This window comes from Lepidochelys kempii, chromosome 14 (assembly GCF_965140265.1).
Source record: "Lepidochelys kempii isolate rLepKem1 chromosome 14, rLepKem1.hap2, whole genome shotgun sequence".
Taxonomy (NCBI): Eukaryota; Metazoa; Chordata; order Testudines; family Cheloniidae; genus Lepidochelys; species Lepidochelys kempii.
Window position 1 is genome coordinate 22,443,986 of NC_133269.1, and position 12,840 is coordinate 22,456,825.

The window sequence follows — 12,840 nt, forward strand, 5'->3', positions numbered from 1 at the left end:
CAACCCCCATCACTCCCTGAGCCCCTCCATCCATCCCCTTCCTGCCCTCCAGCCCCCAAACCCCCATCGCTCCCTGAGCCCCCCCATCCATCCCCTGCCTGCCCTCACCTCAATCACTCCCAGAGCCCCCCAAGCCATCCCCTGCCTACCCCCATCTCTCCCTGATCCCCCCCATCCATCCCCACCTTCTAAACCCCATCGCTCCCTGACCCATGCAAGGGCAGTCCTGAGCTGCTGAGCCAGGGTCACCCTCTGTCTGGATGCCCAGCTAGCCCCTTAGTCAGCCCCCTGCCCCCCTGCCGCTGGTCCCCATAGAGCTGGGGCAGCCTGGCTTTGAGGAGCGCTCAGCCCAGGAGTGGGGAGCAGGACTGTTTGTCCTCCCTCTTCTCAGGCCTTTCCCGGAGACAGATGCAGGGCCGGACGCTCAGTACTGGGCCCTGCCAGTGCAGTGAGACCCTGGGGACAGGACTGGGGGGGGGGGCTCCAGCTGCACCCTGTGGGCTGACGGGCGAAGCTGAGGCCAGCTGGAGAGCAGAGCAGGTGACTCCAGAGGCCTTGCCAGGGCCTGGCATTCAGCTTGGGGCACAAAGTGTCACTCCAGCAAAGCACCTGTGCCCGTCCCTGTGGGCCTATGACGGCCAGTCTGCTGCCCTTGCTCCCCCCAGAGCCCCCAAACTGAACGAGGCTATGCCTGGGGCAGTGCTGCCTGCCTGGCCTTGAGCTCTCCCTGCCCCGCCTTTGGCAGCACCTCAGATACAGACCCCAGCGGGCCCTGGCTCCATAACGTGACTCATCCTCAGGCCCTTATCCAGCCAGCTGCTGGGCTAGCCACCCTGTGCTCGGGCAAGTGCCAGCCAGGGTGCAAGACCCTGTGAGTGTGTCTCCATGGCCCTGCCCCTTGGGCTGTCATTCAGCCCAGTGCCCACAGGGTGTCACCAACGGGATCGTCCACACGCCCTGAGCACTGGGCTCAGTGAGCCTTGGGCCAGTCACACGGCATGTGGGGGCCAACAGACAGTGACACACAGGGTCTGGGGCGCAGGGCGGGTCAGTGACAAGGGGCACGGCTCTGGGGGGGGCCAATGACAGGGGATGCAGGGTGCTGGGGGGGGGTCAGTGACAAGGGGTACAGGGTGCTAGGGGCATTTCAGTGACACACAGAGCACAGGCGCTGGGGGGAGGGTCAGTGACAAGGGGCGCAGGGCGTACGGGGCAGTGGAGAGTCAGGCTTTGAGGGTTTACTCGACAATCTCCGGAGTGCAGGAACTCCCTGACCCGGGCAGCGTCAGCCCAAGAAGCAGACAGACATTCGCCCCCCCCCTCCAGGGCCCCCACCCCCCCCACCCCGCGGGGCTGTCTCCCCACAGGAGCCACAGCCCAAAGTCCCCAGCTTGGTGCTCGTTTGACACGGCTTTAATAGAAAGCTCTGCAAAACCCCAGCGTGTGCGGCCAGCCAGGCCCCCACATACAAAAGCTCAGTAGAAGACTTTATTATTGCATAGACCTTGGTGCATAAATGATCCCCTTCCTCATCCCCAGCACCATCCCCAGCACCATCCCGTCCTTGGTACGAAAAATAGTCGCCTTTTACAAAACAAAAAGCGTCGTTGACGCTGCGTGATTAAAACTTTCTCTGCGTATAGAATAAATACTCTTCCTCTGCTCTCCCTGCTGCTCGTCCCCCGCCCCCGCTCTCAGCAGCCCTGCACTGGGCGCCGTCCTATTAAGGCATGGCTTGTGCAAGGAGCCCCCTTCCCTACACACTTGAGGGAGACCAGGCATTCTGGGGCGCGGCAGGAGACAGCTCCCTTAGCAATCCTAGGGCAGGAGAACAGGACCCAGCCCCAGTGGGACTCGGGAGCCCAGAGATCAAACCAACGCGGCCTCAGTGGACATCACAGCCCCTTGCAGCCTCCCGCTGGGATTGTCCATTTCCTTCCTCCGACCCTGGCTGCCCTGGCTCATAGTAGCAGCCGCGCTCATTCTCCAGTGCCCGGCAGATCCGGGTTAGAAGCTGGATTCAGGCACTGGTTTCTTCCTGCCCAGGGAGGCCGTGTGGTACTTGGCCCTCTGCAAAGTGCCATAGGCCGCCTTCTCCAGCGGCACGCTGTGGCTGTGCTGGTGGCTGCCGCCGCCGTTCTTGTAGAGGGAGGCCGACCTGCGCAGCACCCAGTCGGCCTTGCTGTGGATGCTGGCGGAGCTCTGCGAGCGCTTGATGTCCACCTCGGACCGGCTGATCCTGCCGTTGGCCTGGCCCTCCTTGCCCCGCCGGCCCAGCATGCCGTTGACCCTGCCCTCGCTGATGACGCTCAGGGTGCCGTTGGAGAGTGATGTCCGGGAGGAGCCCATGGCCGGCTCCGAGGCGTGGGGCAGCTCCGACTCGCCAGGCCGCTTGGGCTCCTTCTTCAGGAAGCCAGCCCTGAAGATGGTGAACTTCCCTTCCGGCTGCCTCTCGGCCTCAGGGTCCCTGTCCCTGCCATGCTCCCCAGCCTTGGCGGGGGTTCTTTGGTCATGGTCCTCATCCCTGCCCAGAGCCCCTCTGGCCCTCAGCGAGCGGTGTGGGTGGGGCAGGGTGCCTGCGCGGGCCGCCCCATTGGAGCTCCCTTTGCTCCCGTTGCTCTTTGGCTCCTCAGCGCTCCGGGGTCCCCCTGAGTTGACGGGAAGTTCTAGCTTCTTGGATGTTCTCTGTGGCTGGCCCGCCTCCTCCTTTGGTTTGCTGCTCCTCTTCAGGGTCCCGGCCATCTCGGTGGCCGGGGGTGCTTTGCCGTGGCTCTCTGCAGCACCCCCCACAGCACCTTGGGAATTCCCACTCGCCCTTCCGGCCCCGCCAGTCCCTTGGTCCTTCCCAGTCGCAGCTGGGTTCAGCAGAGGCCTCGCCGGCACTGGGGTGTTCTCGCTGCCCCCTGTCATGAGGGGGACGATGGACTCGTTGGTGTACCGGGGCCTGCGCCCAGACTCCAGGTACTCCACTAGCTCCCCAGACGCAGCCTGTGGCCTGTCTCTGGCTGCAAAGGACCAGCGGAGGGGCACTGGCTTGGTGGCCCCCAGCTTGGGCTTGGTGGGGGACACTTTCATGCTGACGCTGCGCCCCTGAATGCCGCGCACCAGGGGCCTCGACTCAAAGCCTCCTGCAAGAGAAACACAGGCAGGTTGGTGGGAGTCCCCAAGAGCAGAGCAGAGCCGCGTGCTGCCCCACAAGGGGCATCCAGGGCCAGCTCGGGCTGGGCGCAGCTCCCACCAGTGCCGCTGGAGTTGCCCAGGAGTGGCCAAGGGCAGGATTTGGCCAGCAGTGTGGGCTAGTAGCTAGGGACTTTGGCCAGTGAATCAGGTGAGCTGGGTTCTAGTCAGAGTTGCAACTTTTTAATCGCACAAAACTAAACACCCCGTCCCACCCCTTCCCTGAGCCCCTGCCCCTTCTCTGAGGCCCTGCCCCCGCTCGCTTCATCCCCCGCTCCCTCTGTCACTCTCCTCCACCCTCACTCACTTTCACCAGGCTGGGGCAGACGGTTGGGGTGTGGGATGGGGGGTGTGTGGGCTCCGGCTGGGGGGTGGGGGCTCTGAGGTGGGGCTGTGGATGAGGGCTTGGGGTGCAGGAGGGGGCTCAGAGCGGGGGAAGGGGTTGGGATGTTGTGGGGGGCAGGGTGCGGGCTCCAGGAGGGAGTTTGGATGTGGGACGGGACTCCAGGCTGGGGTAGGGGGTTGGGTGCGGGAGGAGATGCAGGGTCCCGAGGCACTTACTGCTGCTCTCAGGAAGCGGCTGCCAGGTACCTGCAGCCCCTAGGCGCATGGGCGGCCAGGAAGGCTCTGCATGCTGCCCTCGCACCCGCAGGCGCCACCCCTGCAGCCCCCGTTGGTTGTGGTTCCCGGCTAATGGGAGCTGCGGAGCCGGCTCTCAGAGCAGGGAGCCTCCCTGGCTGCCCAGGTGCCTAGCGGCCACTGGGTCCTGATGGCTACTTTTGGGAGCCACACGGAGCCAGGGCAGGCAGGGAGCCTGCCTTAGCCCCGGGTCCCAGCTGTGCCACCAACCAGACTTTTAACAGCCAGGTCAGCGGTGCTGACTGGAGCCGCCAGGGTCCCTTTTTGACGGTCAAAAACCAGACACCTGGCAACCCTAGTTCTTCTCCTGGTGTGACCTTGGGTAAGTCACGTCCTGCTTCTCTTTCTCCTCCGGACTTTGTCCGTCTAGTCCCTTCCATTTGGGCGGGGGCCTGTCTCTCACTGAATGTCCAGCACCTAGCGCCCTGGGGCCGGGGACATACTAACGATGAGGGCCAGGGCCCAAGAACCAGCTGAATGGCCAATCCCGAATACTGCCTCTGCTGGCCCCATGCGCCACTGAAATCCACCAGCACATTGGGCAGCGTAGGGGACGCGGGCCAGGGCACTTTGGCCAGCTGTAACTGGTGCATTCGACCAGCAGGTGGTGCACCGCAGGGACGTTCAGCTGGATGGACCCGTCCCGCCATGTGGAGGAGCACAGCCCCTAATGGGCAGGGCTAGAGCCCTGGCATCCGCCCTTGGGGCAGGCCGCGGGGGGGCTGTTTTCAGCTTGCAGTGGAGCTAGTCCTGCAAGGGGCCGTGTGGGTTGGGTGCGGGACTGCGCGGCAGAAGTTAACCCCGGGTGCGCCAGGAGCGTGCTGGCTCCGAGATTCCTGGCTCACGTTGGTTGCCAAGTGCGGCCAAGCCTCGGGGATGAGGGGAGACTCGTAGCTTCCGGAATTTGGGGGTGGGGGAAGCTAGAAAATGAGGCCCCTCAAGGCTCCTGATCCCCCTCCTCGGGTGAATAAATGGAGCCCGCCAGCTTGGCCTGGGTCCCTACCCCTGCCTTTTAACCCACACTTGGGGTGTTTTGGAGCCTGATCCAGGATTCCTGGGGGCTGGTGGCACTGAAATGCCCAAAGCAGAAAGTTCGCCTGGCCCCCACCCAGCTCCCTGTGAACCTGCTTGTGACCCATCTTGCCACCTGCAGGGTGCTTCCTCTCCCCCACTGCTCTGGCCCATTCCCTTACCCCGCCCCATACAGCCAGCCTTGCTGTCCTGCTGGCCCGCTCCTTCCACGACTGTCCCGTCTTCTGTGCCGCCCCAGTGAATGGGCCGCGCTTCCCCAGCCGCTGGGCTGGGCTCCCCTCCAGGAGACCCTCTCGGGCTGTGAGGCCAAGCCGAGACTAGCTGACCCAGCGAGGCCGTGCAGGGGGTTACTGGGGAAAGAGCCTCTGGAGGGAAACAAACTGACCCCAGGGCTCAAAATACCTTGTAGTGTCCAGACACGGCCTGACACCCGCCCGCCCAGCACTCTGCACGGTGCCCCCTTCCCCTCAGGCCCTTCCCCAGTGCCAGCAAGCCGATTGCCCTGGCTCCCGCTGGCATGGCCCAGACTCTGCCCGACTCCCATGCTGCGAAGCCCTCGGGGCTGAATCCTGCTCTGTGATGGAGCCCTGCGGGAGGGGAGGGGGGCCTCCACTGGCAGGGCAGAGCACTGGCTGCCCCACCCGGGATTCGTTGCTCCGGAGTCAGGCACAGTAATACCACAGACCTTTCTCTTGGCTGGTTGCGGTGTCGAGGAAGACGGGCGAGTCGGGGGCCTTCAGGAGGGAGGGGCAGGCCGTGGAGCTCCGGGACACCAGGCTCTCCCTCTTGCTGCTCCCGCTGAGCCGCGCAAGCCAGTGATCTGACATAGAGGAGCTGGTAGAGCCTGCAGGGGGAACCCAGACAGCCGCGGGAGCTGTGTTACCAGGGCACAGACCCAATGGGGCACTGGGGGTGGCACCAAAACACGCAAAGCAGCCAGCTCCAGCCCCTGTCCCCCTGCCGTGGCAATGAGCAATCACTGGGATGGAGCTGTCCACAGCTATAGCCTACAGCTCCCCGGGGCCTCCCTGGCTAGTGAACAGCTGCAAGAACTTTCCTCCCTGGTCCCCTCTGGAGGTGCAGAGTGGGCCCTCCCCCCCGCTATGCACCCCTCATGCAGGGATCCCCAGGGAGCCATCTGGCGGGGGAATGATGATGCTGGGGAAGGAGAGATCTGCATGGAGAGGTGCCACCGGACAGGCCCAGGCCACAGGTTAGGTAGCCCGGTGTCCACGTGGCTGTTTAGTTGCATTTTGGAGCAAGTTGCAGCAGAGGGCACACAATAGCCATTGTATAACTGTGCTGGCCCAGCCAGAGTCAGGGGGAGTTGGTCCCATCCCTGCCCCAGAGGTCAGTGGGACCCTGACCAGGGCCTGGGCAGCATGGCCCTGACCCATGCTCCAAGCAGCGAGTCCCACCAGGCTCTTGTGGGCAGCCAGCCTGTCCGTTCCGGCCTCGTTCCTTGGCGCCGGTGGCCATACCCACTTCCGGGAGGCAGGCAGCCAGGAGCTAGCTCTCATCCCAGCCGATGTCTCCAAAATGGGCTGGAGAGTTGGAAGCCCAGCCTGAGGCACGGAGGGCGTCATTTCCCCTGCAGCTCTGAATGAGGCCCATGGAGCTGTGGATTCTCAGTGCCTCGGAGTCTCCTCTCGGGCACCCCAAAACCAAAGCACCTAAGCTCAGTGACTGCTGGTAATAATACATAAAATGGGTATGTGCCATGGGGTGCAGTTACAAGCAGCAGCCACAGGGTGGCAGCACAAATAGGAGAGCGCAATTAACATGCCACAATAGACTAGTAATTGGCAAGGATCCCAGAGCAAATACAGCCTCTGTCAAACCACAGCGCACGTCTCTCAGGAGGGGGTGTGTGTGGGGGGGGGTGTGTGAGAGAGAGAGAGAATGTGTGTGCGCTTTATGGTTGTGTGTGTGAGCATCCATGTGGCCATGTCAGTGTGTGTACTCTGCACCTTTGCAGGCCCAGAGGTGGGTGGGGGTGTGATTGTGCTTTGTCACTGTGTGGGGGTGTGTGCGTGGGGGTGATTTTGTGTGTGGGTGCAGATGTGAGCGCACGTGCTTTGTGATTGTGCCAATGTGTGTGCCCTTGTGCTTTGCGATGGAGCGTGGGCGTGCGAAAGAGCCAGAGCATTCAGCGAACCGCCCGGCTGAGTTGTGCTTTCCCTCTCCTGGCTACTCCACACCGGAGCGGCTCAGCAGAATTCAGCTGCCGGCTAATCGTGTTAAAGCCAGGACGGCGTCACGGTGCTGGCCCCGCGGAGCCCAGTGGGGACGGGCCCCAGGGACCCCTCTGACGGGGCAGTCTATGGATGAGACTCAGCACCGTACTTGTCCCAGACACCTAGGCCGAATGCGGGGGGTGGGTTGGCCTGCTGGTGCCATTTCCACACGCCCCGCCCCGCCCCGCCCCCGGGGACGTCTACACGGAGCAGGAGGGTTTGATGCGGCATGTGTAGCCATAGCCACACCAGCTTTCACCTCGGTGACAACGGCAGTGCACCACGTGGCCAGCGGTTCATGACCAGCGGGCACGGTCCCGGGTCTCTGCCGCTCTTGTTACCTATGCTAGCTCGAGGAAAGCCATCGCAGACGGCTCCTCGCGCACAGTCGCCCCCGGCCGGCAGGGCAGGCACCCTTCCCGGGGGCGGATGGGCTAGCGACGAGCCAGGCTCTGCCCCCCAGCACTCGCACCAAAGCAGCCCCTTCGGTCCTCAACAACTCTGCTGAGGACGTTCCTCCCAGGGAGTCGGGGCGCCTGCCCTAACCCAGGGGTCTGTCTTTTGCCTGGAGCCGGCCCTGAGTGGCTCTGGGAGCCCACAAGCCAGGCCTGGGTTCCCCTCAGCAGCACTTCCCTGTGGATGAGCGAGGAAGGCAGGGGCGCAGGCCCACCTTTCATGGAGTTGCTGGCCGACCAGCTGGGGATGACGTTCATTCGCTGGTAGAAGAGGATGTAGGCGCCCCGGGTGCTGACCTCATCCTCCAGGACCGGCTCCACGGTGCTGTCGTCATAGCTGTACCAGCGGCCGTCCAGGGCGTTCCTGCAGTAGGCTGGGGCAGAGAGCACAGCTGTGCTGAGGAAGGGAGCCCATGAACCCCACGAGGGGCGGAGATGGGGCCCCGGGGGCGCCGGGCTTGGGGTTCAGTCCAGCCCCGCCGGGGTGGAATCCCATCAGCCTGCATCACCAGCGGGGCCCGTCTGGCTGGAGTCTGCCCACCTGCCCGGCCCGGGGACTGAAACCACAGCGAGAGGCAGGCAGGCAGGCAGAAGGCAATTCGCCAGCGAGGGCTGGGCCAGCCCCGCTGCTCCAAGGCCCTCCACAGGTAGTGTCGCCCCAGAAGTTCAATCACTGCAGCCAGTCTGGACTTCCAGTGTCCTTCCCCAGCTCAAACCACGTGCCTCCAGCTGCACAGCGCCCCCTAGCACCAGACTGTGGCATTGGTTAGTTCCGACTCGGGGTTAGTACCAACTCACCGGCGTGGTGTCCGTCCCGCACGACGCCCTGGTGCACTCACCCATATAGTCCCTGCCCTGCACGGCGCCCTGGTGCACTCACCCGTGTAGTGTCCGTCCCGCACGGTGCCCTGGTGCACTCACCCATATAGTCCCTGCCCTGCACGGCGCCCTGGTGCACTCACCCGCGTGGTGTCCGTCCCACACGACGCCCTGGTGCACTCACCCATATAGTCCCTGCCCTGCACGGCGCCCTGGTACACTCACCGGTGTAGTGCCCGCCCTGCACGGTGCCCTGGTGCACTCACCGGTGTGGTGTCCGTCCCGCACGGCGCCCTGGTGCACTCACCAGCGACGTGCCCACCCTGCACGGCGCCCTGGTGCACTCACCGGTGTAGTGCCCGCCCTGCACGGCGCCCTGGTGCACTCACCAGCGACGTGCCCACCCTGCACGGCGCCCTGGTGCACTCACCGGTGACGTGCCCACCCTGCACGGTGCCCTGGTGCACTCACCGGTGTAGTGCCCGCCCTGCACGGCGCCCTGGTGCACTCACCAGCGACGTGCCCGCCCTGCACGGCGCCCTGGTGCACTCACCGGTGTAGTGCCCGCCCTGCATGCTGCCGTGGTGGTTGCAGACGGCGTACAGGTCATAGAGGCAGTCGAGCTGGGAGCTCTCGTGGAGGTGTGGCAGCTGCTTCCATGTTGCCCACGGGCCCAGAGCCTGCGTCCCGGCCTGGCTCCTCTTGGCCACGTGGGGGGCCATGTTGAGGCCACGGAGGGGGAAGCGGACGAGGGTGGAGAGCTTGGTCCGGCGCTCGCCCACCTGGTGGAACCTCTTCAGGTGGATGATGAGGATGTCGGGTAGCGTCCACAGGCTCAGCTTCACCATGCCCTGCTGCAGAACCTGGCAGTGGGGGCACCTCCAGGCGTCGTCGGGGGCCAGCTGGGGACACAAGACACCATGCCCCAGGCAAGGCTAGGGTTAGTGTGGCCCCAGCGACTGGCCTGGCCATGCCCCTGTGCCCAGGGGGAGGACACTGGGCACCTGGTGCGGCTGCGCCATCCCTCCAGCAGGATTTGTCCAGTGATCTGGGCAGGGGGGAAGCACAGTCCCCAGTGCCTGCCTGCCCTGGCTTGGGCTCAGAGAGGAAAGCTGGGGTTCCCCTCGCAGGGCGTCGGGCTCTCCCTTCCCTTTGTTCCTGTTCTCCTGTCAGCCCCAGCTGGGCAGCTGGACGCCTGCCATGTGGGTTCTGCCTGTCTGTCACTCCCCCCCTCCCCCTGGCCCCTTGGCTTGGCCCCCTGGAGTCAGGGCGAGCTAGGAGCCAGGCGTGGGGCCAAAGCACCGAGGCAGGGCTGGGCAGGTCAGGGCTAAAGCCAATCAGTGGGCCCCATGTGCCACGCACTGAGAACATCCAGGGCGGTGCCCTGGGGTACTCTGCTGTCAGCCCAGCACCCGTCCCTACCCCGCCAGCTCCATTGCCCCAGATGCCCCAGCACAAAGGCCCAGGGTACAGGACCAGACCCTGCCCCCCATGGCATGTACCTGCTCCTCCTTGGTGTAGAGCTGGAAGCACTCATCCAGGGTGCAGCTGTGCTGCTGCTGATGGGCCTGCTGCTGCAGCCGGACGCTCTCGGTGTCCTGCACCACCTCCTCCTGGATGCTGCCAAACAGGCTGCAAAGGCAGGAGAGGAGGTTGGAGAGAGGCAGTACTCACATGATGGCATCTGGGCAGTACCATCCATGGGCAGGGTCTCCAATCACCTTGACTCAGCATGACAGCAGACAGCAACTGTCCTGCTCTTTCCCAAGCCAGCCTGTGGTATTTGCCTCCCTATCCTGAGGCAGTGAGTTCCACAGGTTGAGTTATAGTAAGATCCATTCTAAGTGACCAGTTAAGGGATTGGCATGTTGGTTGTCTGACAGAGGTGGGCTTCTAGTAAAGGCAAAGCAGTTCTCTCCCTAGTGGCCAATGCTGTCCAGTATCGGGGCTTGAAGTCAGGCACCCAGGCCAAGATATTCACAAGTGCCAGTGATTTGTGGGCCCCAACCTGAGATGCCTTAAAGGGGCCGGATTATTAGATACTACCTAGATGCCACCCTGAAACTCAGCCCCCTTTGAGGGGTCTCACGTTGGGCCCCCCAAAATCACTCCCCGTGCTTGAAAACCTTGGCTCCAACTCTGTATTTCGGCACCTAACCAAGTGGCTGGATCGTCACACATGCTGAGCACCGGCAGCCCCACTGGTGTCATGGGCGCTGTTGGGCACTCAGCCGTCTATCAGGATGAAGTGCCATCCCAGTTCCTAGAGCCAGCTATTCCACGCTCTTCAGTGCAAATCCAGCATTGCTCCATTGAAGGTGCTCTGCTGTTGTTAAACGCAGAGTGCATGGACCCTCACTGTCCTGTGCAAACCACTCTCCGCTAAGCCTGCTGTCTGATGGGGGAGACACAGGCAAGTGATTCTTAGCAGGCCAGATCCTGATGTCCTCACTCGGGGAGAATTCCCAGCAGGACGATGGGGACAGTCCCACTCAGACTTTACTCTTTCCTTCCGTGGGGGGTATTCTAAGGCCGTCAAGGCTTGGACCATTAATGAATAAGACACCGAAGAGCCCAATGAGTTGGTTCTGATTCTGTTGGGTGAAATACAGAGACCAGGTCCTCGGCCTGAGGCCACCAGGTGGCTACGGGCCAAACATTGATGAGAAACGTAAGGGGGACCTAGAGGTTTTCTTCCAGCTGTGTTGACCCTGAGTCTCTGACCCCAGCCCGCGGCACCGAGACAGACACGCTGCCTCTGGGTCCCAGGCTGTGCCCCGGCTACTCTCCGCGGCCCTGAGGACTCACCGTTCTTTGGTGTTCAGGTCCCACTCCACCGCCAGCTTCACATGGTGGGGGCCGCCCGGGCCGCCGAACTGCAGCGCTCTGCCGGGACAAGGCCAGGGGTTAGCGGGAGGGGCCTTGCCCCGGGGCACAGTACAGGTCGCAGCTGCCAGCCCAGGCCCAAAGAGAAGCCTGAGGGTTGCCGTATTGACCCTGCTAGTAAGGGCTGATCCTTCACGAGAGAGCAGAGACTTCCCAGAGCCCCTTGGGTGCCGGAGGGCAAGACCGGGCACCACCCCTCACCCACCGTCTTCCCCACGCTGGTGGGGCATGAGGCAGGAAAGCGGCCCAGGCCGGCAGGCCTCAGGCAGCTACAGGTGCTGTCTGGCAGCAGGTTCTCTGTTCCTCCCCCAGGCCCTGCAGCCATCATGTGAGAACCTGCAGGCAGCTCCGTAGGGCACGGAGCAGGGCACAGAGCCGCCCTTCCCTTCCCAGGCAGCCCCCTTGCCCTGACCAGCGCCATGGCTTGTTAGCAGCAACCTGTGACTTCCCCGAAGTCCCATCCCCACCTAGGGTTGCCAACTTTCTAGTCACACAAAACCGAAGATCCGAGCCCAGCCTGCTCCCAAGCCCCCGTCTCCGCTCACTACATTCCCCCTCCCTCAGTGGCTCACTCTCCCCCACCGTCACTCACTTTCTGTGGGCTGGGGCAGGGGGTTGGGCTGCAGGAGCGGGAGGGGGTGAGGGCTCTGGTTGGGGATGCGGGCTCTGGGGTGGGGCTGCGGATGAGGAGTTTGGGGTGCAGGAGGGGGCTCCAGGCTGGGGAGGTGAGGCTGAGGGATTCGTAGTGCAGAAGGGGGCTGTGGGTTGAGGCAGGGGGTTGGACTGCAGAAGGGGGTGAGGGCTCTCGGCTGGGGCTGAGGATGAGGGGTTCAGGGTATGGGAGGGGGCTCTGGGCTGGTGCAGGGGGTTGGGGTTCAGGGGGGGTGTGGGCTCTGGGCTGGGGCCAGGGATGAGGGGTTTGGGGTGCAGGCGGGGGCTCTGGGTTAGGAGGGGTCAGGGCTGGGGCTGGGCTCGAGCTCCTGGTTAGCGGCACAGCGGGGCTAAGGCAGGCTGCCTCCCTGTCCTGGCACTGCGCTGCGCGTGCACCAGAAGCAGCCAGCAGGTCTGGGCCCTAGACAGGGGGGCCAGAAGGCTCCACCCGCCGCTCTCGCCCACAGGCACCGCCCCCCCATCTCCCATTGGCCGGGAACTGACCAATGGGAGTGCAGAGATGGTGCTCGGGGTGGGGGCAGCGTGCAGAGCCCCGTGCCCAACCCCGCCTAGGAGCCGGACCTGCTGGTGCGCAATGCGGTGCCAGGACAGTTAGGGACTAGCCTGCCTTAGCACCACTGACTAGACTTCTAACGGCCCAGTCGGCGGTGCTGACCTGAGCCGCCAGGGTCCTTTTTCGACCGGGTGTTCCAGTCGAAAACCAGACACCTGGTCACCCTCTCCCCACCCCATGGCAGACTGGAGACTGCCGCAGCAAAGGGACTCCGCACACCGCCAACCGCCCAGACATCTGCTCTGCTGGCACCATCTCTGGGAAGCTGAGGGGCGGGTTCCCAGCCATAGACGCCAGGCCCCCAGCCTGCTCGGAGACAGATGATCATCTCCAAGGTGCTGCCTCTTCAAGGAGCTGTCCCAGCAACACC

At 63.9% G+C, this 12,840-nt stretch overlaps 1 protein-coding gene across 1 annotated transcript in view; it reads right to left on the reverse strand.

The window, feature by feature from the left end:
- Window positions 1–1,391: 1,391 nt before the first annotated feature.
- Window positions 1,392–12,840, reverse strand: part of USP43 (ubiquitin specific peptidase 43) — a 186,078-nt gene continuing 174,629 nt past the window's right edge. Inside the window, exons 10-15 of the mRNA XM_073310194.1 lie at window positions 11,168–11,245; window positions 9,862–9,991; window positions 8,913–9,261; window positions 7,756–7,914; window positions 5,534–5,692; window positions 1,392–3,128 (exon numbers count right to left, since the gene is read on the reverse strand). Coding sequence (XP_073166295.1) covers window positions 2,008–3,128; window positions 5,534–5,692; window positions 7,756–7,914; window positions 8,913–9,261; window positions 9,862–9,991; window positions 11,168–11,245 — 1,996 coding nt within the window. The 3' untranslated portion in view covers window positions 1,392–2,007. The remainder of the gene's footprint in view (window positions 3,129–5,533; window positions 5,693–7,755; window positions 7,915–8,912; window positions 9,262–9,861; window positions 9,992–11,167; window positions 11,246–12,840) is intronic.